Source organism: Patiria miniata, unplaced genomic scaffold (genome assembly GCF_015706575.1).
Source record: "Patiria miniata isolate m_02_andy unplaced genomic scaffold, ASM1570657v1 HiC_scaffold_24, whole genome shotgun sequence".
Classification (NCBI taxonomy): Eukaryota; Metazoa; Echinodermata; class Asteroidea; order Valvatida; family Asterinidae; genus Patiria; species Patiria miniata.
The window spans coordinates 21,577,920-21,604,320 of record NW_024037063.1 but is presented as its reverse complement, the minus strand read 5'-3'; the positions used below and the strand labels follow the sequence as shown (position 1 = coordinate 21,604,320).

Here is a 26,401-nt window from a genome sequence, read left to right as displayed (position 1 = left end):
AAACCACCCTGCCTGTTACTCACTGTACTGCCCCCAAGCACCCTGCCTGTTACTCCCTGTACTGCCCCAAACCACCCTGCCTGTTACTCCCTGTACTGCCCCAAACCACCCTGCCTGTTACTCCCTGTACTGCCCCAAACCACCCTGCCTGTTACTCCCTGTACTGCCCCAAACCACCCTGCCTGTTTCTCCCTGTACTGCCCCCAAGCACCCTGCCTGTTACTCCCTGTACTGCCTCAACCCACCCTGCCTGTTACTCCCTGTACCGCCCCAAACCACCCTGGCTGTTACTCCCTGTACCGCCCCAACCCACCCTGCCTGTTACTCCCTGTACTGCCCCAAACAACCCTGCCTGTTACTCCCTGTACTGCCCCCAAGCACCCTGCCTGTTACTCCCTGTACTGCCCCAAACCACCCTGCCTGTTACTCCCTGTACTGCCCCAAACCACCCTGCCTGTTACTCCCTGTACCGCCCCAAACAACCCTGCCTGTTACTCCCTGTACTGCCCCCAAGCACCCTGCCTGTTACTCCCTGTACTGCCCCAAACCACCCTGCCTGTTACTCCCTGTACTGCCCCAAACCACCCTGCCTGTTACTCCCTGTACTGCCCCAAACCACCCTGCCTGTTACTCCCTGTACCGCCCCAAACAACCCTGCCTGTTACTCCCTGTACTGCCCCCAAGCACCCTGCCTGTTACTCCCTGTACTGCCCCAAAACACCCTGCCTGTTACTCCCTGTACTGCCCCAAACCACCCTGCCTGTTACTCACTGTACTGCCCCCAAGCACCCTGCCTGTTACTCCCTGTACTGCCCCAAACCACCCTGCCTGTTACTCCCTGTACTGCCCCAAACCACCCTGCCTGTTACTCCCTGTACTGCCCCAAACCACCCTGCCTGTTACTCCCTGTACTGCCCCAAACCACCCTGCCTGTTTCTCCCTGTACTGCCCCAAACCACCCTGCCTGTTACTCCCTGTACCGCCCCAAACCACCCTGCCTGTTACTCCCTGTACCGCCCCAAACCGCCCTGCCTGTTACTCCCTGTACCACCCCAAACCACCCTGCCTGTTACTCCCTGTACTGCCCCAAACCACCCTGCCTGTTACTCCCTGTACTGCCCCAAACCGCCCTGCTTGTTACTCCCTGTACCGCCCCAAACCACCCTGCCTGTTACTCCCTGTACCGCCCCAAACCACCCTGGCTGTTACTCCCTGTATTGCCTCAGCACTCTACGGTTTTATTATCCAAGTACAATGTTGTACAGGGGTGAATGGGTTATAATGGACCCATCTTCATAGTGATATTTACTAGACGCCAAAAATGCGTCACTCGCCTTCCAACCCAAAACCAAACTTACTTGAACTGGCAGAAGATGTCTGAATATTCTGTGGATATACCGGAGGCCTGTAGCACAGTGACACGGAATGTGAACGTAGACCCTAGCTTGAGCGATTCATTCTCTGGAACGTCTACCGTTGAGATTGACGTCATACTCTCCGTGGTGCTCATTGCCTCAACGTCTTGTTTCTCAATCATATCTGAGAGAGAATTATCTAAGGATGTGACGTTTACGCATTTCAATGAGAAAATTTTTTCCAAAATGTGTAAACAGAACCCAAGTTTGAAAAAGGATTTGATATTTTATTTTCAGGTGATATACAACATTTGCAAACATTAATAAAACTACCAAATAATTATGAAATACCTTACTTGACTGTAAGTGAATAATAGTCTCAAGCATCATGTGAAATCATGGAACCTGATGTGCTGTCATTTTCAAGAAAAGTGGAATTATTTTTCTTGGGGGGGGGGCGGGGGAAATGACTTTTTTTTTTTAATACTGCCCCAAATTTACACATCTGGGAATTGGTGCAAGCCAGCTAGTCTGGCTCCCTGACTTGACAATTCCTTGATATCTATAAATTGCACCGCTTCGCTTGAAGTAAGGTCAGGAAACCAAGCTACAAAGAACACCATTTTGTCTTGGTTTTTCCAGCATCTACAAACACAAAACTTTAGATAGGTCAGTGTAACATATTTGCTATAAAAGAAAAATCCCCAAAACCATCCATTTCTGAAAATTACAGCAAAAACACAGGTTGTATATTACCTTAAAAAATAATCAAGGATGCCTCTAAGCCTATTGAACAGATCACATTCCAGAAACTGTAATTGATACACAATACATGGAAAATGTAGGGCTCAACGAAGTACCTAGCTTTGCAATACATGTGCAACCCAATACAGTCAGTGCGTATACTTTTTGACAGATTCATCTCACCAAGATCGGAGTTTTCTCTCTGTCCCTCCACAATCCTGACTTCATCCTCGGAGATCGCCGATTGGCTCACAGTGGTAGGACTACGCTTGAACTGAGTTTTAAAAGTAAAACAAATCACGTGAAGGAGAGGTTAAGTATGCCAGGGTTTCTGGGAAATTGCGTTCAGGAACAATCTGAAACCATCGCACACCTACCTTCCTCTGGAAGTATTCGTCATCATTGAATGCTATCTTGGCTGTCCCCGATTGGCGCACGCCCGAGCCATAGTCTGGTGCCTCCTCGTCTGGTGCTACATGTTGCACAGCAATGCGCAGGTAGCCCTGCACGTCTCCCTTCTCATTGACGATGGCCACACGGTGGACCAATGGAACAGGGTACAGCAAGTTACTCAGATACACAAAAGATCTGCCAAATGAAAAAAGATCAACGTCATCAGCCAAATGTGGCCAGAAATAGGACAACTTGATTTTTTTAACTAACAAAAGAAACAGCGTTCCTACCTTCCAACGAGTCGGAACCATGGGAACCGATCATAGAAGGGGTCACGGCAAGTCACGGCACTGTTCTCAAAGCCGAGCGGTTCAGGGGTGGTGGGCGTGGCATCGGCTGCGTTATCGTACATCTCACGCATTAACTCTAGACGTTTCCTGATTGACAGAGGAAAAAGTCGCAATGATAAACAGCAAGCAATGCAAAAGTTTTAATATCCTAAGCACTTTAAACCAGTTCGCGCCAGGATTATGTTTACATTGACCGGACCCAGGCGTGGGATTGTTTTTCACAAACCTCAATGCCAGACGGGTTCAGGCCGTCATCTGTAGGTAGCACACCCTGATATTTCTGGCCTCGCTTGCTGCGAGTGGGTTGCCGACAGATATTTCCAGCTTCGCTCATTGCGTGTTTATCTGTCATCCGTTCCTAATACCGCAAACCCTTTTGCGAGTATACAAGTCAACCGACGTGAAATGGTTAAAAACATGACGAAGTGTGTGGAAACCAGTGAAATATTGATCAATAAGAGCTGCACACATGCATAGCTTAATCACTCTTATGTTTTTTTTTCCCCAGTTGGTTGAGAGAATAAGATAACAAACCTTAGTTTTTCCAGGGACCAGTAGTGCATAGCTCCATTTTTCTTGTCGGTCACCTCCACAGCGACCACGGTGCGTGGGAAGGGATGCTCCAAGATGTCTGTGTTATCTGAGCTGGACAGGAGGTCAGGTGACAGGGGGGAGTAGATGGTGTCTGTCAGCAGCACAAACTGGAACTCAACCTAGAGAACACGGGGAACCATACATCATTGATTACCGTCCCTAATCAACCTCGTTCCCATGGGTACGAGATCTTGCTGCGCCATGTTGTTTCCCATCATGCCTTGCGCAATCTCAACCCCTGGAATTGTGTAATTTAATTGTGTCAAAATATGGCACATTATAATTAGGCTGCAGTTTATCCGTTTTACACGCCGACGCCATCTTTAAAAAGTTGAAAGTTGTGTTTTTGAAGAGTCAATGCTTTCAAACATAAGGTTTGGACGTTGCGTTATTTAGCAAAGATTTGTATTAAATGTACGTACCCCTTTCGTCCCTTTACAACCGCAGATACAGATTTTTCTTTGCGAAAAACGAGGCCATAATCCATATCGTACAGGCATCGTGCAGTTTTGAATATTCGTATGTGATGTGACGTGCAAAGCACGCGAGCGCACTATGGGCGCGCCCGGCGTGCAATCTTCGAAATGCCCGCGCAGTACGCTCTGAAGAGCCAGTCAGCATCGTTTACGTGTACATCACGGCCAGGGGTTAGTGAAGGAACACACACGCGCCCATGGAGTCGAGGCTGGTCCCTAAAAACAACGATAGGCCTTGTCCGAATGACTTGCCTACGGCTGGAACTAACACACGGGTCTATGGGAAATGGTTCTAGCCGCTTCCATTGACACGTGTGATTGTAAGCCGTAGCTATGTACAATGTAACTTCCAAATGGCCATCTTGACAAACTGAGAGACCACATGCTCTCAAAACAGCAGCTTGTCTCAATTTCTAAGCACAAAACAAGATTTGATCAACAAAAACAGGCTGCCCATGTAAATGTTGATGTTCTGAAACTAATTCTCAACACAATATCCTGAACGGAAGAATTTAATGAGTGGATTTTAGATAAACTGGCTGACGAACCTTTTTCTTGAGTTCCACGCTAATGGCATTAGCCTCCTTCAGGAATATAGCGTTACCCCACAGATCATCCTGAGAAAAACAGAGGAAAAGACTATCATCAAAATATCACCAAAACTGGTATTTGACAATTGTAAGAAATACACACAGCGGCATAACAAGGGTTAAACTTCTAGGGGGGCACCTGGGGTGGCACTAGTTTGACAAGGGGGCACCGAAGGCAACTGATATACTGTTTTAGTGCAATTCAATTTTTTTATATGGGGGGGGGGGGGGGCATGGCCGTAGGGCTGTAAAAAGAGGCTTGTTTCACTGTATACATTGTGTGCATACATCCGTTTGAAGCGGTCAATATTTGCATATTATAACACACTCAAAACATCTAACTGAACATGCATCTCTTGAAGCAGTCAATAATTGCATATTATAACACACTAAAAACATCTGACTGAACATGTATCCGTTGAAGCAGTCAATATTTGAACATTATAACACACTTAAAACATTTGATTGAGCATACCCTGATTGAAGTGAAGCGATAGAAACGCCACTTCCTGACCACCCAGCTAGCTAGGGAAAACTCCCTCGGTGTCCAGGGATGACCTGGAAAAAAAACCAGACAGGACATACTTGAAAGTTTGACCAAGGCACACGTCTCAAACAACAGCATAATCACATCTTCGGACGTATCGGAATTGACAAGCCCAATTCACAAAGTTCCCAATGTGTAATGAAAAAAAAATGCAACAATTAAAGAAGGCCACACTTACAAATCAAATTCATTTCCAGTTCTTTGTTTTTGCTTTTGGTTAGTCTCAGTTTTGTTTTTGTTTTGTTTTCTAGAGAAATTCATACCAAATCCATCCAAATTTCTCTACCTACACTTTATTTTTTTACATTACACTAAAACAGTAGTTTCTGTGATATAAGGTTGTGTTGTCTTACAACTAAACATTGTAAACCCACGAAAAACAGTTACGTCAATCAACAGTTCCTCTAAAAAGTTTAATGTACCTGCATGGAAGACAAGAAATTCCACATGCATATTTTGACATAACATAAAGATAACTAAATATTTCCTGTACAAAAATAAGAAAAGAAAGAAACAACTCCATTACTGGAGCAAACAAAGAAGGAGCAAACAGCTTACCTTCTCCCCCATAATGCACTAGGATAGACAAATGACAGCCCAATGTTTGTTACCATGGAAACTGAACTAGCAAGATGAATGCTCCCTCTTAAATTTGCTCCTGGACACAAGCAACATTCAAATGAACGCAAGACACAAGCATCTACATGTACAGCTACACATACAGGTATATTGCAGCCATATTGGTCTGGTTACCTGACCACTCAATTACAAAGTGTGATTAATTAACCAACAATTCTTGCACCAGGTTCACTTTTCCTGTCGTGCTCTTGCCCTTGACTAACACATTGTTGGGTGCTGTGTTAAAGTCAAACCCTTCCCAAAGCCTACTCTTGTTTTGAGGAGGGAAAGTTCTTGATTTTAAGATCAAGTTTTTAGTTTTGAAGTTATCAAAGCACAGCCAATATTAAGAGCCTTATATGTAAGTCATAAAAAATGACCTTTGTTACAAATGCATAAGCAATGAAATGAAGAGAACATTGTTACCATGTAGCCCGTTGTTAACAGGAGCTGAATGTTAACTTTGCACTAAAGCAATGTTCTAGAACATACCCCTAATGTTAAAATTAGAATATGACCATTATTAGTAGGTACCGTACATTTGTATATGAAAACCTAATGTACATGTATATTAATTGTTTACTAATACAAAACATGACAAAGAGTAAATATCTGGACAGAAATGACAAACGAGAAATCATCTTGCATTAGTATTACATGTATATGTACATACATGTATGTATATTTTTATATTGGCCAACAATTTTAAATATTTAGGTAACCAGGCAAAGAAAAAGATAGAGGTTTCATTGCTCAGCAGACTCAGTAATGTGATTGGACAGTACAGGTCAGCTGACCATAATAAGCCCTTGTGATAGGACAAACATGGCTGAATAGTAAAATACTCTTTTTGGCACTCATGTAAAAGTAGTATGTATGTCAAGAAAGATACCGACCAATTTAAAAAATTTCGTGAAAAAAAACCATTTGCATTAAATTTTGCAAAATTTGCATAAAAAATCAAAACCCCATTATGTTTGCAGAAATATGAATATATCGGCAGCATAGTTGAAAGGAAATGACGGTCATGGTTATTTACATGAATTTCCAAATGAAAGATGATAAACCATGGCACCATGACAAAGTAAAGATCTTTATTTTCCATTCTAAATGTATTTTGCAGAAAAAAAGTTGACAAATTTGTTATCATCTATTGATGGCAAGTGAGAAAGTTTAGATTGGTAAAATGACAAAAAGCGTTAGTATATGAACTTATGTACAAGAAAAAGAACCAGCAATAGTCAGTGACATGTTATTGAATTTATGCTACATGTACGTATCCAGGAGCAAATGTTAGAGTGGGACGTCAACTGCTGAATTCAGGTTTCCATGGAGACAAACAAAATGGCTGCCTCTTGCATGCTCCAGTCCTTCCTCCAGCGGTCCAATCAGACGACTTGTTTCATATTGCTCAGCTTTGAGAATCACCGACGCAACTTGATGAACAGTTTGCAGGGTTGATTAAATGCAGATGCAGCAAAATAATGTCATGATCATAAAATACCTTCACATTCAAAATTTCGTTCTTTTTCTTTTAAACAAACCAGCATAGAGATGATTTTCAATTGCACTCAAGTCATTTTTACAGAGATAAGTCAACGGAGTAAAAGAGTAGCAACTGCGACTGGACGAACACACAAACAACCTTGTGCTCAATTTCACTGTGATCCTACTGATATCCCCTATAATTCCCTGGGTAGAAGGAATTTCTTGGGCTTTGGGTAAATCTAAATATAAACAAGGTTACAGACCGAGCAGCAGTAATTAACTGGTATGCTGACCGTTAACCAATGGGCAGCCTTGCTGGGCACCGTGGAATTCTGGGAAATTCCGGCCCAGTGGTTGTTGGACAGGCCTCCCTGGAGAGGTTGCAGGATTAAAGGGGCACACCACGTGGACATGTTATGTGTAATATGCATCACAGTTGACACATTGGGTTTAAAAAGTATATTGTAGCCTTTAATTGTCATCACATTTTGTTCATCTATAGAAGATATATCCTAATGCCTTTCAAGAACCCAAGATATATTCATTCAAAAAAAGGAAAAATTAAAAAAAATGAAATCTACCTTATCCAGATGATATTTGAACAAACAAAATATACGCAAGAGTTTAGATATGACTTTGGTCTCATCGTGTGATAATATTTATTTCTCAACATAAAATATAACAAAACATAAAATCTTTTTCTTTGCTGGCGAAACGATGATTCACAAGTCATGATTCATATCATTTTTGAAAGTCTCTTATTTTGGGGGGAAATTCAACTCCTTAAGCCAACATTTCTATCATGAACGAGCGCATTTTGGTGTTTTTAGCCCCCCCCCGCAGAAGTTTTGACGAGCATTTCAATACATGTACAGCATACACAGGCAGTATAAAAAGGCCCAAAATGCTTCCTCTAAAAATGCAGACGCATTATATTTTCCCTGTTCCATGAGTGCGAGTGGGACAACAAATTTATCTTCAAGCAAACTTGACGCGCAGTTAAAGGGAATATACATCATTTGCTTTTGCTGTAATTTTCAGAAATGGATGGAATTGGGGGTTGGAAATATAAAGCAAATATAGTTACACTGACTTTTTGGAGGTTTTGGGATCGAAAATGCTATAAAAACCAAGAAAAACGATCATTTTCCTGTAGTCTGGTTCCCTGACTTCATATAAGAAGAAACAGAGCAGTTTACATACATTGGGGAATTGTAAGGTCAGGGAACCAGTCTAGCTGGCTCGTACCCGTTCATAGGTTTGTAATCGATTGCAAACAAGTGCAATGGTCAATTGGGGCCAGTATTTGAAAAAAAGCCAGTTGTTTCCAACGCTGATCGGCCGATCAGCGTTGGAAATTGATACAAAAATACCACTTTTCTTGAAAATGACAGTATACCAGGTGCCATAATTTTACAGGATGCTTTAGACTGTCATTTACCAACATCCTATTAAGGTATTTTGCAAAAACTTGGTAGTTTTATTTTTCGATGTTTGCAAATGTTGTATATTCCCTTTAAGATGAACACGCACACTACATAAACTTTTCAGTGGTTATCCTATTACATGTGCATTTTGTACGGAATGGTGCGTGCATCTTAGAATAGCGCAATACGCGGAGTGCGGTATGGACCATGGCCGTGCTTCATGGTTACATGGTTATATGTAGCACGGCTTGTTGTAATGGATCGACCAATCAGGATCGAGGATTCAAGTTTACTTGATGATAATTATAAATGCCTACAAATTTTTGCACTACGAGGTAAAAAAAACACCTAGATAAAAAGTCTGCCGTGCTGTTATGAAAAAAATGTCGTCCAATCCATGTCATAAGTTTTAAAGCGAAACTTCCAGAATCAGTTGACGAGATGACATGTTGAATCATGACTTGTGTATCATCCTGTGATTTAAGTACTGACAATATGTAGAGCGCAAGGCGGGTTAACAACAAGCATGATACAATACAATAAATTAAATATATAATGACAGCTGTCTACAGTAAATACATGTACAGAAGCAACTTTATATGTGACCACTGTTTGGTGAGATGTACTGAGTTTTTTCAAACTGAAAGTATTGATATAACTATTTACACTTTTTGGTCTGGTTAATAACTTATTTCAATTCTGTACAAAAAATATATACATGTAAAAAAACAAGGTCAACTTTTGACGGCAACAAACAAAAAATAAGGTACTGTTAGATGACTTTATAGAGTTGAAGAAGGAATATCCGATGAATTTCTGTCAAACCCGTTAGCAAATTCTTTGTATGTAGTCCCCAGACCACCCCATTCTACGGTCTGTCCAAGTGCGAAAGGAATGCTTGCTAATTTTTGACTTTCTTTCAAATGGTGCACTCAGAGAGTTTTAAATATTTTGATTCAAATACTTATAATATCAGTAAAAAGTTTCTTTTACTTTGGTAACATTTACCCTTACTTTCCAGATCCTCATTTGAGTCAACAAAATGTAAAGTTATGTTAGTTTAAGTTTCCAGAAAGCATTCCGGCAAAAATGTTAAAATTCACGTACAAGTACTAATGTAATACAGCACACCAATTGGTTTCGAATATTGCAACGTCACATCAACTGTCTGTGTGAATTTTAGTTTTTTATTCAAAGTAAAATAATAAATTATGACATAAATGGGAAATTACTAGGATACCAGTAACCCATATCCAAGTAATTTCAGTGGTTTAATGATGGTTGATTTGGGGGAAATTCTCCTTTATGCAATAAAAAAGTTCAAATAAATTTCTTTACTGCAATTACTATTGTATTAATTTTTTTCTTGGAAGTTAGACACAAAATTTGTTGTTGACTTGAAAAAAATATCAAAAATTGTAATTTCGTCAAAAGATCTAAGTGGTACAAAGAGTTTAAGCAATCCTTCCTTGCATTAAACACATTTGCATATATGGGGTAAGATTGCAGGAAGCTTCATGATTGGACAATGCATTGTATAAATTTGCATAACTTAAGTAGGTAGATGTAAATCAAATGTCACTTCTTTCTCGTGCCTTAAGAAATCGCTGGAATTTTGAAGTTAGGGAATCAAAGGCTGCCTAAAAAGAGGCACTGTACCACAACGCTGACCCTGTTTACACTAATTTTAAGTTTGCTTAGAAAACAAATGTGATTAAAGGTAAGATTTGATGGAAATATTCTGCATACTTCTGTATACTGATGCACTTATAAGAGTAAGTTGTGTAGCAAATTGTAACGAGCATAGAGTGTCTACTGTGACAAGGCACTGCTTAAAGAATTCACTGATTTTAAAGAAGGTATCAAATATCCAAAAATTACAGATACATTCCATATAAAGAATTCAAAAATTCACAAATATCAGTGGCGTATCAAAAGATGTCAAAGGAAGAAACATCCTTTATTATGGAATAATAAACTTCATCGTTTCGCAAACTCAACACTGTTCTCTCGCGTCAGTACTTTCACATGTTGACAACACATTTGGAATGCAAATCATTTTATGAAAATATAAAAAATTTACCTCAAATTATTAAATCTGCTGTTAAATTATAAAAAAAGCCGGCATGGTTCATTTCAATCGATATAATTTCTGAGGTCAATATCTTTACACTCAGTGATTATGATTGATTTCAAATCAATCAATGATCAATCTCTGATTCGTCAACTTGACACTGAACTTTGTCATTATACATGCACGACCGATATTGCACTTTTTATACGTATGATATATAAAACAGACAAGTATTAACGAGAAACAACACACGAGTACATGCTGATATTCCAATCATATGCTTTTTTACATAAATGTGTTACTTTAAGAAGTTTAAAATCAGCACTGGGCAAGTTTTGACATTTAATATTAAAATTCGATACAAAAACACTGAAAAGCCGTAAAAACACTGGAAGTTCTGTTGATCCAACCAGCCAATCTCATGAGGTGATAGACACCACAGGTTTAAATGTAAAGTACAATGGATCTGATTGGCTGTTAAGCATTTCCTTTGACCAAAATAGTTTGGTACCAAGATCGAGTGAAAAAGTGTATGATGCATTCACGTGAGGTTCTTGGGTACAAGACAAGACATCCAGGTAAAAGATTGTGAACGTGAAAACTTGTCCACGAATTGCATCTTAAAACCAAAGACAACGGCAGATCTGGCATAATCCAAGCACACTGAAACAAGGAACATAAAACTCTACAACTATTTACTGTCTTACAGTCATGAGGGAAACAAAACCAACACAAACACGAAACAGAAGCAGAATCATTCCTCGGATCATTCCTAGTTTGATTCACTCCTTTTGGGACAATAAACCTCACATTTACTAGTGCAGACGTATGTTAATTGCTCAATCACGGAGCTTATCAGATTCTGAATCGGCCAGCAAGACTCAGCAAGCTCGGTGGTTGAGTAGTGAAGATGTCTGCATCAGGGAGCATGAGGGCGCTGTTTGACTGCCACCCAGGCAACTTCTCAATATTTTGATGCACTCAGTAAACAGTGCTGACAAAGTAATGTCAGTATTATTCATAAGATGGAATTTGCATCGGCTGATGTAACTCAAAATTAGGTTTTGCCCTTCACCGACATGTTAACACTGTATACTCTCACTGTATATTCTTATGAATAGTTAAATGCGGTACCCGCTGCTACATGTACATCAGATTCAAACCAGCCAACCGATTCCGCAAGCTCGGTGGTTGAGTGGTAAGACATCTTCACTAGAAAGCAGGTGGTCGTGGGTTCGAGTCCCATCCGAGTGATTTTTTTTTCCAACACTGAGCATTCAGTGTTTACACGCCGGTGAATGTCAAAACCTAATATTGATGTCAGTATTACAGACCCAGGATCAAATTCCCATCTCCCAGGCACAATAATTGACTCCTAAAAATGTGATTAAAAAAATGGTTCGGGCCCCAACCGACTGTCACCTGAGCTCCACAATGGCCACAAAGTAACAGCTAACTAGGAACAAGAAAGACACGATAACGACCGAGAAGCTGTAGATATTCCAGAACAGCATGGCCAGGAAGACAATAGTCAGGAACTTACTTTCCAGGTTGTCCTCATCATCGCCGCTCAGGTCACCGGGGGTTGTGTTACCAGACAGGAGGGACTGCTCTTCTACCTGACGCTGGAGAGCCTGCAGCTTGCTCTCGTAATCCTGGGAAGGTTAAAAGGAAGGAAAAGATGTCTTGAAATCAATTAATAATCCAAATTTTCCCCAAAGGTATGAAGTCTACAATCAATGACTTACATATACAGCAACCCTCCTCCTCACAATTTTTTTTTTACAATTCCATGTATATTAAAAAAAAACACAGAAATACTAACTTTAAAAGACATTTTTTCAATGAAGTCTATTACTACTATGAACTCATTTCATTCATGCATCTCACCAGCCTCTGTTGTTCCAAGAGCTGGTCAGCCTCTTCCTTTTCCTTCTTGTACTGCAGTTCCATGGCAAGCAACCTGTGCAATGGGACACATGGGAAGGTAGATTATAATCTGACATATTGTCTTCAAATACAGCCGTTAACCCTTGCTTGCAGTTCTCACAAAACAAGAAGAGAATTTTCAAGTAATTAGGAATTTTCAGAGTTATCTCCGATGGATACTGTCGGTAGCATCAATGGTCATTTCTAGTTTCGACTGACAAGAAAGTGGTAAATCAAAGAATTGAGTTATTTTTCTAACCATGACAAAAACTCCATTCTGGGTTTCCCAGACAATTATGTAATATTCTGCAGGGGACAATGCCAGGGGATGCTGTAGTGGCGGTATTCCTTCATGCGGTTTTGTTTGGAGGATGTAAAAATTAAGGCCATATGCGCAAAAATAAGAAAGTAATGTCTGTTTGTTCACCACATGCCCAAATGGCACTCCATATCTCAAATTGTGCGTGGATACTTCTGAAGCATTTTTCTCAAATGTTTGTAATGGTAGCATGGTACTACCATTAATATTAAACTACACCTTTAGAACAATCCGAAAACACTCTTTCAGTTGGTATATGGTTGATGTATGGGCAGCCAAACATACCAACTTGCTGGAAAGCAGTGAATAAATCTGTGTTGAGGGTGTTCTGTGTGTGGTTTCCTGGTCGACTAAAGTCGCCTATGGTAAGCAGCAGGGGGTAGTTCCTTGTCGACAAATGTCGCCCAAGGAAAGACTTAATCTCCCAGTGGGGAGTTAATAAACAACTAATATTACAAAAACTCAAATTCTTTGATACAAAACACCCCTACTCTATACCTTCTCTCCATCTCGTCCTTGATGTCAATGCCTTGCTTCTGCAGCAGCTCATTCTGAGCAAAGGACCAATCCACCGGTTCCTTCTCAGCTGCCAAGGTGGTCTCCACCTGAGGCGTCTTCTCTCTCTCCTGACGGGCCAGCTCAGGGTGGTTGTAACGGAACACGTGGTACTTGCCCAGGATCACACGACAACCTGGTAGGGTTCAGACAAACAACGACTTCAACAGCTAATTACAGGAGACAGTATGCGGCTGTACCATGGGAACAAGTATGAGTACAAGAAGACTTCTTTTTTTGAGGGGGGGGGGGGGGTTTCCCATACCTGATCGTAGTAGTAGCGGATTGGACACTTTCTTTCCGTTGATGTAACACATACTCCCCTCAAATGGTACAATCTTGACTAGGGAATCTTCTTTGGTGAATAAGCAATGCTCTTCCTGTATATGTGAGCCTCTGAGTTGTATGTCCTGGGTAATGTTAGCGTCTGAACGCCCAACTCTGCAAAACAAAACAAGTATCTGTAAAAAAGACAGGCTCCCTATATTTGGACTCCATAGAGGGAAAAAGCTGCATGGATAAGACTTTATATTTTCTGCATATTTGCACCTAACATAGACATCGTTTAGCTTTTCTGAGTTGATCAAAAGTCAATTTTTTCTTTACAATCATTGATATTTGGGTAATTCATTTGTACATTTATTTCAATTTTATTATCAAGTGTAATGAATGCGTTTATGTCTTTCATTTGAAAAAAATTGTGGATTCTCGCTAAGGCTTGACTTTTAACAGGTCGCCTTTGATTTCTGACGACCATTTCTTTACACATTCATTTATGACTCGCACACGTTTAGCTTCCAAAGCTTAAAACAATCTGACACCCAGTCAAAGCCTTATTTGGTACTCAATTCTTGTTTGTCGCCTTGATATTCTCAAAGACAAACATTAAAAGATTGATAGTCTGCAGTATCAAGCCAGTTACCTGGTGACGCCGTCCTTGATGTAGTAGAGTAGACATTCAGACATGAATGGATCCTCATTCAGATTGACAAGGTGGGGGGTCTTCTTGGGTGAGAACACGCCCACTGTGTTGCCATCCTCCCTGATAGCCACGCCCATCTCAGCTAGCATCTCCTCCCTACACAAAATAACACAGAAATATTAAAGGTGCACTTTGTCCAGAAATCGCCTTGTGCTCCGGTGCATTCTAAATGAAAGTGTTTTTCAATTTAACCAAATAAATTACAAAATCAACCTTTAAAGGTAATATACAAAACATGTGCAAACATCAAAAAACAAAACTACCAAATTATTATGAAATACCCGACTTGACTGTAAGTGAGTTATAGTCTCAAGCATCCTGTGAAATCATAGCACCTGGCGTGCTGTCATCTTCAAGAAAAGTGGAATTTTTGTATCAATTTTTAATGATGGTCGGCCACTGATGGTCAGCCGACCATCATTTTTCAAAAACTGCCCCTTATTTACTAACTTAAGTGCACATTTCGTTTGCAATCGGCTACACATCAATGAAAGAGCGTAAGCCAGCTAGTCTAGTTCCCTGACCTGACAATTCCCCAATGTCCATCATTTGATCTGTATAGTCTTAAGTAGGATCAGGGAACCAGACTACAAGAACAGCATTTTTTCCCTTGGTTTTTTTCAGCATCTATGAACACAAAACTTTAAACAGGTCAGCGTAACAATATTTGCTATAAAATACTAACCCTCAAATTTATCCATTTCTGAAAATTATAGCAAAGGCAAATGTTGTTTATTACCTTTAAACAAATAACGTAATAATCATTACGGGCCTAAATCATGGCTTGCAAAAGAATGCATACTGCTGCCACTCAAGCCCAACCTACAGCAACTCAGTTAGTTTCATGACATCAACCAATAGTTACTCTAGCATTGCTCTAAAAATCTAAAAGTTTTGGAGTTAGCGAAAATCTGACCTCTGCAGTCTGATGGATTCCGTCTTCTTCAGTTTCTCTTCCCATGTTTCATTCAGTTCTGCGATCAGCTTCTCTGATTCCTTGAAAAAAAAAAAACCACAAAACATTCAGTGACATTGATAGATACGCCCCTATGGACAAAGTTCACCAGTTCCCCTCAGCAGGTACGGACAGAAATAGGAAGGATTTGTATGCTAGATGCTCACACGAAGATGATACAGGTTTGTGAACTTTCACCAAAAAAATGTGAAGCGTTCTGACAAAATGAAACGGAACTGGGCAAAGGCCACAGTGGAGAGAAATAGCAAAAATCTGAATGGGCATGATTTTTTTTTTTCCATTTTCAGATTTATTTATAAATCTTTGATACGTTAGCACGCCATGCAGCAGTCATTTTACCTTTAGCCTATCCAGCGCATCCTCTTTCATGGGTTGTACAGGAATGATTCGTTGCTGCTGCTGTTGTCCGCTGCTCTCCGTGCTGCCAGAGTGCAGCGCGTTCATCTGGATCCCCTCAGCTATCAGCAACTCCCGCAGTCGTTGCACTTCCTCCTTGAGCTCTCGGATCAGCTTGGCGTTGGGGTCTTCATTAACGATGGCTTTGCAGACGATGTTCTTGGCTCTGTCTGCGTATCTGTCAGGACCAAAGAAAGAGAGTCCTATCAAACATTCAATCCAAATTCTGTCTGAAGTCATACCTGCCTGAGTTTGAAGGATGTGGACTAATACTGTAATAGTGCCCAGACTCTACCTCCCTCGTTCCTACAAAACCCTTCAAAACCACTGTTTAATTTTGAAGGATCTGGGATAATAGTGTAATAGTGCCAGGGCTCCACCTCCCTCATGCCTACCAAACCCTACAAAACCACTTGTTTGAGTTTGAAGGATCATGCAAGGTTAGGATTTACAATGACCTTCTCCCCTACCTGAGTGTACTGAGTGTCTCGTCATAGTTGATATCGGCCGGGCTGAGCGCAGCGATCATGGCCGTCTTGGAATTACCACCCAGGTTCTCTCTGAGTAGCCAGGTGAGTACTGAATCTCTGTATGGAATGAAATCTGCCTTCTTCTTCTTCTTGCTTGCCTGGGATGCAAGGAAATAAAGCCAAGATGTCTTAGAACGTCTGCTGAGCAATCTACGGTAGGACCTCCTAAAAAACCTTCATCACTTGCAATTTAGAACTTGTGATAACAGAATATTTGTTTTGCTTTTCTTGAAGAGGAACAAGCCTACAGATGGCAAGCTTTTGCTCAGCTGGAAAAACATCCTTCAAAAGAGGATCCTTAATACCATCAAAATGTGGAAGAAATATTCTTTTTGAACAAATGAAGCATATAATAAATTTGTACTGAAAGATACGGTACGTGTACATTATTACCATTGGAATTACATGTATGGGAGTGTGATGCTCACAATTCAAAGTTTGACACTTAATTTATTTTTTTTACAATGGACCAAATTTATATTTGTTTGAGAGTGTGTGATTTCCGACTGAACAGCTAATAATTTAGCTCACACCTCAATTGCTGCATTTATTTTTTGGAGTGTCACACCGACAAATCAAGAAGATACAAAAACATTTCCAAACCATGCAAATGTACTCACTAACAAAAATAATACACATAAATGTAGACGTTTACACAAAATGAAGTCTTCTTCGATATAAAATATTAAGTACTGCGCATAAAATATTTACCGCAAAAAAAAAGAATGCATGTTAGGCATTCTAGAAAAACGAGACTGGGCAGAGGTCGAAATGAGGGTTTGCAGATATTAAAACAAGAATAAAATTCTCCTTGCAATCTAGTTTGTTGCACTTCAGTCGGACATTCCATTGACAAGTTACTGCTGTTTAAAAAAAAAAAAAAAATGTCAAAAAACCAAACACTGATGAGAAAAAGACCTCTCAAATTTCCAAATTTTGTTGTAGTCTTGAAAATGAAAAATGCCTATTGTTTTTCCTTAAAAGCATTTAAAAAAAAGGTGTCTCCACTATGGCCTGTTAGTACGGCAGATAGGTGATAGTGCCTTTGATGATAAAAACATGGCATTTGGCACACAGTCAGAGTATGTCATGAGAAAGATATTTGGCCATAGGGCCATCGCAGATTTGTCCTTTGAATAAATATAGGTAGAATAACAAGCAAAATTAGCTACTGTGAAAATTGCTTGTTATTCTACCTATATTTTTTTTTCAAAGGACAAATCTGCGATGGCCCTATAGCCAAATATCTTTCTCATGACATACTCTGACTGTATGCCAAATGCCATGCTTGTATCATCAAAGGCACAATGCCCCCAAATATTTGCCCTATCTGCCCCACTATGTGCCCAGTTCAATCTCATTTTGCAAGAGCACCACAAACATTACTTTTGCAGCGGTTGGGAAATACTATTGACTACAGTATAAGGACAAACTTGACGACGCTACAACATTTTCATGTATCACTCATGTCTCTAAGGTTTACAACAAAATGGTTTGGAACTAATCACACCCATACATACATGTACATGTACAATGTAAGTTAGTTTGCATAGGAACCAATATATATATGTTTACCAAATACATGTAACATGAAAAATAATGGGGAAACGAGTTCAATGTATTATCAACAGCATTAGTTCTGTTAATGTGAGTGATATGTACGTTAATGCACAACAAATATATACATCACACATCAGAAATTAAAATGACACATGTTTACAACGACACGACAACAAGAAGACTTTGACTCCATTCTCACCTGTGATAATTGCATTTGAGACTGGGGGAGAGTAGTTGGGAAAAACAGAGCCAAGTTAAGAAGATTGTTAGTGGCAACAAATGCCGCACACATGGCAAGAAGTTATAGGAGTTTCAGGAGTTACAAGTGAGAAATAATGTGGGTAAAAAGTGGCCCAGACCAAGCAGGAAAGCACATGTACATTTGCTCACACTCAACACATGAATTAAGAAAAAACAATTTTTTTCATAACTGGAATTGTTATGTGGATCATTCTATCAATTTTGGGCCCAAAGTGTGACCTTTTTCCTGTCCCTGATACCTCTGAACCTTGCCATTTGCCAGTCACGTGTCATTAATAAGAACGAATTCAAATGACATTTATTATTTGTTGAGAAGTTTGTTTACTATATTCATAATCCCTCTCATCGGTTGATGTTGGACAAAATGTTGGAGAATGCATTGTGTTGAGTTCATAGACTGTACCCTGCATTGTTTATGTTCAGCCATGCATAATTGAGCCCTGCATTATGCTCGATATCATCCGCACTGCTTCTTAATGTCATCAGCACTGCCTCAACCCATTAACAGTAATTGTTGGAGGATTTTGCAGGATTGAGGCAGTGGTCACCCCGCCACTGAACAAATTCAAGACAATAACGGATAAGTTCGGAGGATTGAGGCTGAATCCAATTTTTAAATAGTTGCAATTGGAGGATTATGCAGGATTGAGGATCGTTCCTAACCAAAAGGGCCTAGGGTTAAGCAATGCAAACTGTACCGGACCAAGCTTATAAGCAAACACAGTGTAATATGCTTACCACTTCTGCTAATGCTGATATGACCTTGCCGAGTGTAGTCAACGATTTGTTGATGTTAGCTCCCTCCTATTAACAGAAAATAAAAACAAAAACATTAATAAATCGTCACACAATTTTAATAAAACAATCTTCCTAAAACAGAAATTGATCTTTCAAATCTTCCTTTTTTTTGTTCTAAACGGTTCTTGCAAGCTTTACAGGTACTGGTTAGAATCACAATGTGACTGATATTTTTTATTGAATGAATCAAATTCTTTACAGTAAGCACGTAAGTGAAAGTGATCTGATCACAGCTATTCAAATATCTACGTTAATTTGACCTGTGACTGACCTTTAACCTGACCCCCTTGGCCCCCGTTGAGTCAGCCCTTTCACTTCCTGCCAGGTCAACCAAGCTGACCTTGCTGACCTTCTCCGTGCACAGATCCGTCTCGATATCGTGACGTTTCTGGGTGAAGACGATGGTGAAGACGGCGTGTGAGCGACTGCTTGTCTCGTTCATGTTGGTGGAGGCCACCGTCCTAGCAAAGGCAAAGAAGAGAAAAATCTTAAGAAATTTAACAACAAATATGCATTTAACCTGAGCTGTCTTTGTGACTTAGGGGTAGTCTCATGGCGCTACTGAGAACAATTTACCAATCCAGAAAGTACAGGGTGACTAAAAAAAAACGAAACCCAAATGTTGGGACAATTGTTTTAGTGAAGTTCTGCATGTAGCCCTTTCAAAATCTAGGATATAAAGCCCAATTCATAAGCTTTCTTTTAGTACAAGAATCATTCAAATCACTCATGTACTTTTTAAATTACAAACTTTTTAACACAACCACCGTTTTAAAGTTCTGTCCACTGATCACAAAAAAGGTGTGCATTCTTTCAGTAAAACGAAAATAATTCACACACATCCCTATGTGATTTGTGTTGGGTTTGATAAAAGAACGGTGGTTGTGTTTAAAATTCTGTAACTTGAAAAATACATGAGTGATTTGAATGATTCTTGTTCTAAAAGAAAGCTTATGAATTGGGCTTTCATATCCTAGATTTTGAAAGTGCTACATGCAGAACTTCACTAAAACAATGGTCCCAACATTTGGGTTTCGTTTTTTTATTCACCCTGTATAATCAACAGTGCGTGAAATTACAGTCGGACATCGGACATTTTCCGACCACTTTCACGGTTTGTCCGACCAAATGCAGATGTGCTCGGACAAAATGTCCGAGCGATTTATGTATTCTTTGTGGAGTTGTCTTTTTCAGAAGTATGAAATAAACGCTTGCACTCAAAAGTATTTTGTTGTTTATTTCCGATGATCCGGTCTGTAATACTTACCGTACGCTGAGCGGCTGCTAACTACATGTACGTGTTGTCTTATATTCACGCAATAGATGCAACGCGTTTACACCCCAATCATTACACAGTCTAGTGCAGCGCGGCGTGCACAGCGATAGATTGGCATTCGTACGTACGTGCCGTTTGCCAAAAAATAGACGTGAAATCAAGTCGATAAATTGTGTTTCGATCAGCAGTCTTCGTGTTTCTTCTACAAATAAGTTAATACAACTTCTTGTACTTTTCAAGTCATTTTATGGAAATGAGCAGTGGCCGTTTGTGGAATTCCCAGTTAATTTCTATTGGGCAAAAGTGTTAAATTGGACCTGATTCAACCTCTATTCCTTGCTATAATGATTCGATCGAGCCTCTTTGGACATTCAGAACTGCAATTTCACCCAGTTTAAGTTATGTGTTCTGCAGACTTGAATCGAGTCTGTATAGTGACGAGTATAGAGTATTATAAGGACATTGACGCGCATACATGTAATGAGAATTTAGCAAGATCAAAGTACGTTGTGTTGCGCGGTATGCTTTAAGTCCGTGATTGTTACTAAATTCTCACAACGTGGCTTACTACAGAAACGAGCGCGTGAATGCCCGGCGCTTGTCATTGCAACTACATAGTGTGTATTATGGATACGTATGTACGTAAACATACATACTGTACATGTACACACGTGTATGTACCGTCCACGTGTTTGAAGTATAGTAAACGCGGCCTTTTGAAAGTTCGTCTCGCAAGGTTTCACAGAGTAATTTACTTATTTTTTTGCTCATGTGACCTTCAAATTTGGAACGCTAAATGGCAGATCAAAACTTGACAATGGCAGAACACTTTTGATTGTGCTCGGACATTTTGTCTGACCACTTTTTTTGTCTAATTTCACGCACTGAATCAATCATGAATAATTTGCTAATACCCACAAACGGAGTAATGGGCTCCATGCGCCAACAAGAGAAGGCGCTTTTTGATCATTTTGGGAGCCCGGTGGACAGGACGCATTGTTTTTACGTACTGGTTGGCTGACATACAGCGCAAACTATGCACAATTTATTTTATTCTGCATGTGCACAAAGCAACAGCATCTTGGCGTGAGCGTCAGGCATCGCCAGTGATACATTCAAATGTCTCTGCCAGTGGTCTCCCCCAACTCTCCCTTTCTTGCCGTTGAGGGGGTACTTGTGCACGGAGCCCATACTAACCTCGCTTTGTTGCCTTCATCCATCAGATCTGATATATCACTAAATGACATAACTGCCAGCTTGGACAGATCTTCCACGTAGGGACCCAGCAGCGGATGTTCCCGCACTCTCAGGTTCTTGTTGTTCTTTGGGTTGAGCAGGTCTCGCACTCGCTCACAGTAGATCTCCATGTAACTGACTTCTACTGAGTACTGCATGTTGGGTTCCGGATGGTTGCTGACTCGGTCAAACAGCTCCTTACATAGCTGAAAATTACCACAAAAAAGTTGGCAACGATTCTTCAGTTATTAATCAAAACTTGTTCATTTGCATTATTCGGTACAATTTATCCCCCCTCCAAAAAAAAACCCCCCAGTGTAAACGATAGCTTACTTTCAGAAGGTGCAAGAGTGTCAATGGGTTAAAAAAAAATTGAGAACAAGGTACTGTAAAGCTGACAGAATTATTGGTTATTGAGTGCATTGTCAACAGCATTTATAATTTTCAAATGACTTGAAATAGCAATCGGCCAGGCTTGTTACTTTAGTCTGAGACAATAATGGAAAAGGGAAGTAGATGTACATATATACATGTACTGTGTATATTAAAAAGCATGAAGGTCTCCAATAAGATTTCTTAAGAAATCTAACAGAAGTCTACCAGATTTCATAAGATCAATCATTACATTTCTGAGATCACATTTGGAGAGGTTAAAAAACCCACCCTTTTGGGGGTTATACATGTCCATCTGCCTGTACTAGAATCCTGACAATAACTTCACAATTGCAATTTTGATTTTTCAGTTTCCATTTCAATTGATTCAAAAAAAATATTCCTCACAAACCAAATCTGGCAATGTACATGAGCCTATCCAGCCCCACCTTAAAGAAGCATGCCCAGGCTCTTCAAAAATAGATTTTTCTCCTTTAACAAATTTTCAATTTTTATAATTTTATAATTTTCAATTTTTTAATATTTTCAAATTTTGGGTGTCTGCAACCATCTTAAAAAGGACTTTCACTTTGTGCACAAATAAGCCACCCTGCGAGAGCTGAATTATTGTCCGGCAGTCAATCATTTGAATTTTGTGAAGAAATCCTTCAATAACTAAACGTCGGTGGATTGTTTTGTTCAAAGTCCCAATCAAAAGTAAACTAAACATTGCTAGGAAACTAAGGACTGCAAACACCCTATTTTATGAGGTGAAACTCAAAAATAGCAGGTGGAATACATCTTTAAACCCAGTGATCCCAATGGAAATAAGTCCCCAAATATATCCAGATATCTAGGTTACAAAAGTAAACATGTTTTGTTCTGGTGCCCACATTATGCTATTTTTAATGTGAAAAGCCAGGTTTTGAGGATGAATTAGCCTTTGAGGCTATGAGGAATATTTCTAAAGGATTATCTCTGAAATGCGACACTGTCGAATCTTGATCAAATGTCGCGGAGCACGACACAAGGCGCTCATAACCTATAAACCTCAATCTTTGGTCTCCGGACGTCAGGTAGCCGTGTGAAAAGATAGGGTTACATGTGTGAACTAGAAGGTTGAAAGGAGACGCAAGTCACTTTACTCTCATGATATCCCTTGTGGGCTACAGTCTGATTCAAGATTAGTGGTGGCATTAAATCCGGATTTTTTAATATTCGGTTTGAATTCAACTATTCGGTCTGGATTTTGGAAAACCAGACATTCGTAACGAACCTTATAAAAGATAAGTTTTCTGTTGTTTTGTGACACAGGCTGAAGAAAACAATTGGAACATCGCCTCATTTGCTCCAGGGTCTCTGATTGTAACCGCATTCACTCGCTAGTCTTTTTGGTTCACAAATGGCTAAGCTTGCCCATTTGACTGTTCAGAGTTCCCGCCCATTTTTATTACAACATTACAGCTCTGGAGTGTTTTTGTTAAGGACAAGTGGTCACTGAATCCCACAAAATCCTCCAAAATCAATCCCACAAAGTGGAGGGCATCGCACTCATCACCTTACTCGTCACTTTTTGTTGGCATAAGCCGTACTAGTAGCTTCTGGTGCAAACAGATAACCATTATTCGGTTTGAAACAAATTAGGATAACCGGACTTGCAAACCTCAATTTCTCCTATCACATAGTCACATATGAAAAATGTAGCTTATAAATATGATTTCCTCAACTTTCTAATTTCTACAATAGAGTCTACAATAATGTACATGCAGTTTAATAAAAAAACATGCACACAGATTTGCACATCTATGAAATGTAAACAAGATTTGTTTAGTTTCCTTATTATTGTTATGATATGTCCATCTAGTGTAAATACGCAAGTACAGTACAAAGATGTGTACTCAGAACAGCGTACATGTACAATGTACATGTATGTATGTCAGTAAGTGTACACTAAACCGACATGCATGTATATTTAACAAGGGAATACAAGTGTGACGGTGCAGTTATTAACGTTTGGTTTAAAACCGAATTAGGGGTCTGGTCTCCGAAAATGTCCGGGGCAAGAAGTCTCCACTGCAAGGCCAAGGTGCTAGGAACTTTGGATCTAACCAAAGGTTCCAATGTAAGTTCTTGGTTCTTACCAGTGGTATAATGCCCTCCTGGGATGCCTCTTGTTTGCCTATCGTTGTGTAGGAACTTTGGATCTTACCAAAGGTTCCAATGTAATTTCTTGGTTCTTACCAGTGGTATAATGCCTTCCAGGGATGCCTCTTGTTTGCCTATCGTTGTGTAGGAACCTTGGATCTTACCAAAGGTTCCAATGTAAGTTCTTGGTTCTTACCAGTGGTATAATGCCTTCCAGGGATGCCTCTTGTTTGCCTATCGTTGTGTAGGAACCTTGGATCTTACCAAAGGTTCCAATGTAAGTTCTTGGTTCTTACCAGTGGTATAATGCCTTCCAGGGATGCCTCTTGTTTGCCCATCGTTGTGTAGGAACTTTGGATCTTACCAAAGGTTCCAATGGAAGTTCTTGGTTCTTACAAGTGGTATAATGCCTTCCTGGGATACCCCCTATTTATGCATCATTGTGTAGGAACTTTGGATCTTACCAAAGGTTCCAATGGAAGTTCTTGGTTCTTACAAGTGGTATAATGCCTTCCTGGGATGCCTAATACCCATCATTGTGCAGGAACTTTGGATCTTACCAAATGTTCCAGTGGAAGTTCTTGGTTCTTACCAGTGGTATAATGCCCTCCTGGGATGCCACTTCTTTGCCCATCATTGTGTAGGAACTTTGGATCTTACCAAAGGTTCCAATGGAAGTTCTTGGTTCTTACAAGTGGTATAATGCCTTCCTGGGATACCCCCTATTTATCCATCATTGTGTAGGGACTTTGGATCTTACCAAAGGTTCCATTGAAAGTTCTTGGTTCTTACCAATGGTATAATGCCTTCCTGGGACGTTTCTTGTTTACCCATCATTGTGTAGGACTTTCCAGACCCTGTCTGTCCATAAGCAAATATGCATACATTGTACCTGCACAAAATAAATAAGAATGAAATCCAGAAATCAGGGTTTTATCTTCATGTACCAGCAGAATTGCAAAAATGTATGTCCTTACATGTACTGGTACCATGGGGGATAAAAACTGAAAAAAGGGAAAGCATCTAATCAGTGTTTTATAAAGCAAATATATACTAGTTTATACCGTACAAGTAACACCTATCATATCCTTAACCATGTCTACCTGCAGTTTAGATTTGTGTGTGTGTGGCAACTTTAAACAATTGGCAGTTGAAAAGAACACTTGAGCTGTACAATTATTTTAACTGTCAATTTTTGAAATATGACTGTCCCAAACTCCACAGGATGGGTGGACTGGTTGCAATATGAAAACAAAACAACAGATTTGGGAAGACTTTGGCAAGTTTGAAATAACGAGAAAACTAATAAACAAAAGCTGACCACGTACCCTTCAAACGCATGCGTAAGCATCTCCTGCCCCAAGTCACTGTAGACCTGTTTCTGGGAGGCATAATCTGGCTCTTCAGGCTGGAGAGAAATCAAAAAGGGAAGGTTAGCATTATCCTGACATAGTGTACAAAGGTAACTCTACAAACCATGAAACCAAAGCCGCCCCAAAATAAATACCCCTTTTACTGGTCTATGCCATGGGCGTCAATCCTGGGGGGACAGGGGGACATGTCCCCCACACATTTTGAAGGGTGGGGACACAATATCAAATGTCCCCCCCTCCCAGATTTTTGACTCGTGCCTCATTTACAGGGCCCTATTATGTACTACAATGTATCTTTTGCTAAGAAAATATTGGTTGAAATGGTCAGGAATTGCCTCAGATCGCACCACGGAGCATTTAGAATCCAAAATTTTTCGGGGCCCTCAGGCCCCGAACCCCACGCCTTTAGCTTAGAATATAATAGCTCATTCAATGACTTCAACCTCGTAAATGATTTTTAAATTATTATCTTTTGCTGGGAAAATATTGGTTAAAGTGGTCAGAAATTGCCTCAGATCGCACCACAGAGCACTTCGCGCTCGCATTATTTCTGATCATGGTACCGGTATGTCCACCCACTTTTGAGAAGCGATTGACGCCCCTGGTCTATGCATACTGGTATTTCCTTCATGCGAAGTCAATAACAGTGGTGGGAGGAATGGGATATTTCAAAATCCAGTTATCCAATTTTTGTTTAACCGAAATCCCCCGAATAATGGTTTTCTGATTTCACCGGAAGTGATGAGTGAGGTGCCACATGAAATACCCTTACAATGACTGTGTAGGCCTATAGTTGGCAGGATTCAGTGACCACTGGGCCTTTACAAAAACACTCCACAGAGCTGTAATGTTGAACAAATGGGTAGGAACTCTCTGATCAGTCGAATGGGCAGGCTATTCATGAACCAAGAAGACCACTAGCAAGTGAAGGCAGTTACACCGCGTTCCCACTTGAATTTGGAAAAGGTGGATCAAGATCCGGCATTTTGGTGTGATCGTTATCTGACCGCAACGAAACCGCAAGTCACGTTCCGTCT

General features: G+C 40.2%; 1 protein-coding gene across 13 annotated transcripts in view; it reads right to left on the bottom strand.

Annotated features, from left to right (window-relative positions):
- LOC119732505 (kinesin-like protein KIF1A) overlaps window positions 1-26,401 on the bottom strand; it is a 73,635-nt gene that overhangs the window by 27,915 nt on the left and 19,319 nt on the right. For 7 of the 13 annotated variants that reach the window (XM_038206037.1, XM_038206047.1, XM_038206036.1 and 4 more), the window contains exons 3-23: window positions 25,320-25,399; window positions 24,784-24,883; window positions 21,436-21,680; window positions 19,234-19,423; window positions 18,903-18,968; window positions 18,103-18,123; window positions 16,284-16,441; window positions 15,757-15,991; window positions 15,358-15,437; window positions 14,382-14,537; window positions 13,725-13,900; window positions 13,403-13,595; window positions 12,547-12,619; window positions 12,200-12,311; window positions 4,978-5,060; window positions 4,461-4,529; window positions 3,377-3,555; window positions 2,783-2,929; window positions 2,477-2,687; window positions 2,283-2,373; window positions 1,359-1,554 (exon numbers count right to left, since the gene is read on the bottom strand). In XM_038206037.1, coding sequence (XP_038061965.1) covers window positions 1,359-1,554; window positions 2,283-2,373; window positions 2,477-2,687; window positions 2,783-2,929; window positions 3,377-3,555; window positions 4,461-4,529; window positions 4,978-5,060; window positions 12,200-12,311; window positions 12,547-12,619; window positions 13,403-13,595; window positions 13,725-13,900; window positions 14,382-14,537; window positions 15,358-15,437; window positions 15,757-15,991; window positions 16,284-16,441; window positions 18,103-18,123; window positions 18,903-18,968; window positions 19,234-19,423; window positions 21,436-21,680; window positions 24,784-24,883; window positions 25,320-25,399 — 2,861 coding nt within the window. The remainder of the gene's footprint in view (window positions 1-1,358; window positions 1,555-2,282; window positions 2,374-2,476; window positions 2,688-2,782; window positions 2,930-3,376; window positions 3,556-4,460; window positions 4,530-4,977; window positions 5,061-12,199; window positions 12,312-12,546; window positions 12,620-13,402; window positions 13,596-13,724; window positions 13,901-14,381; window positions 14,538-15,357; window positions 15,438-15,756; window positions 15,992-16,283; window positions 16,442-18,102; window positions 18,124-18,902; window positions 18,969-19,233; window positions 19,424-21,435; window positions 21,681-24,783; window positions 24,884-25,319; window positions 25,400-26,401) is intronic. The other 6 variants (XM_038206040.1, XM_038206048.1, XM_038206038.1 and 3 more) reach the window with 2 other exon arrangements.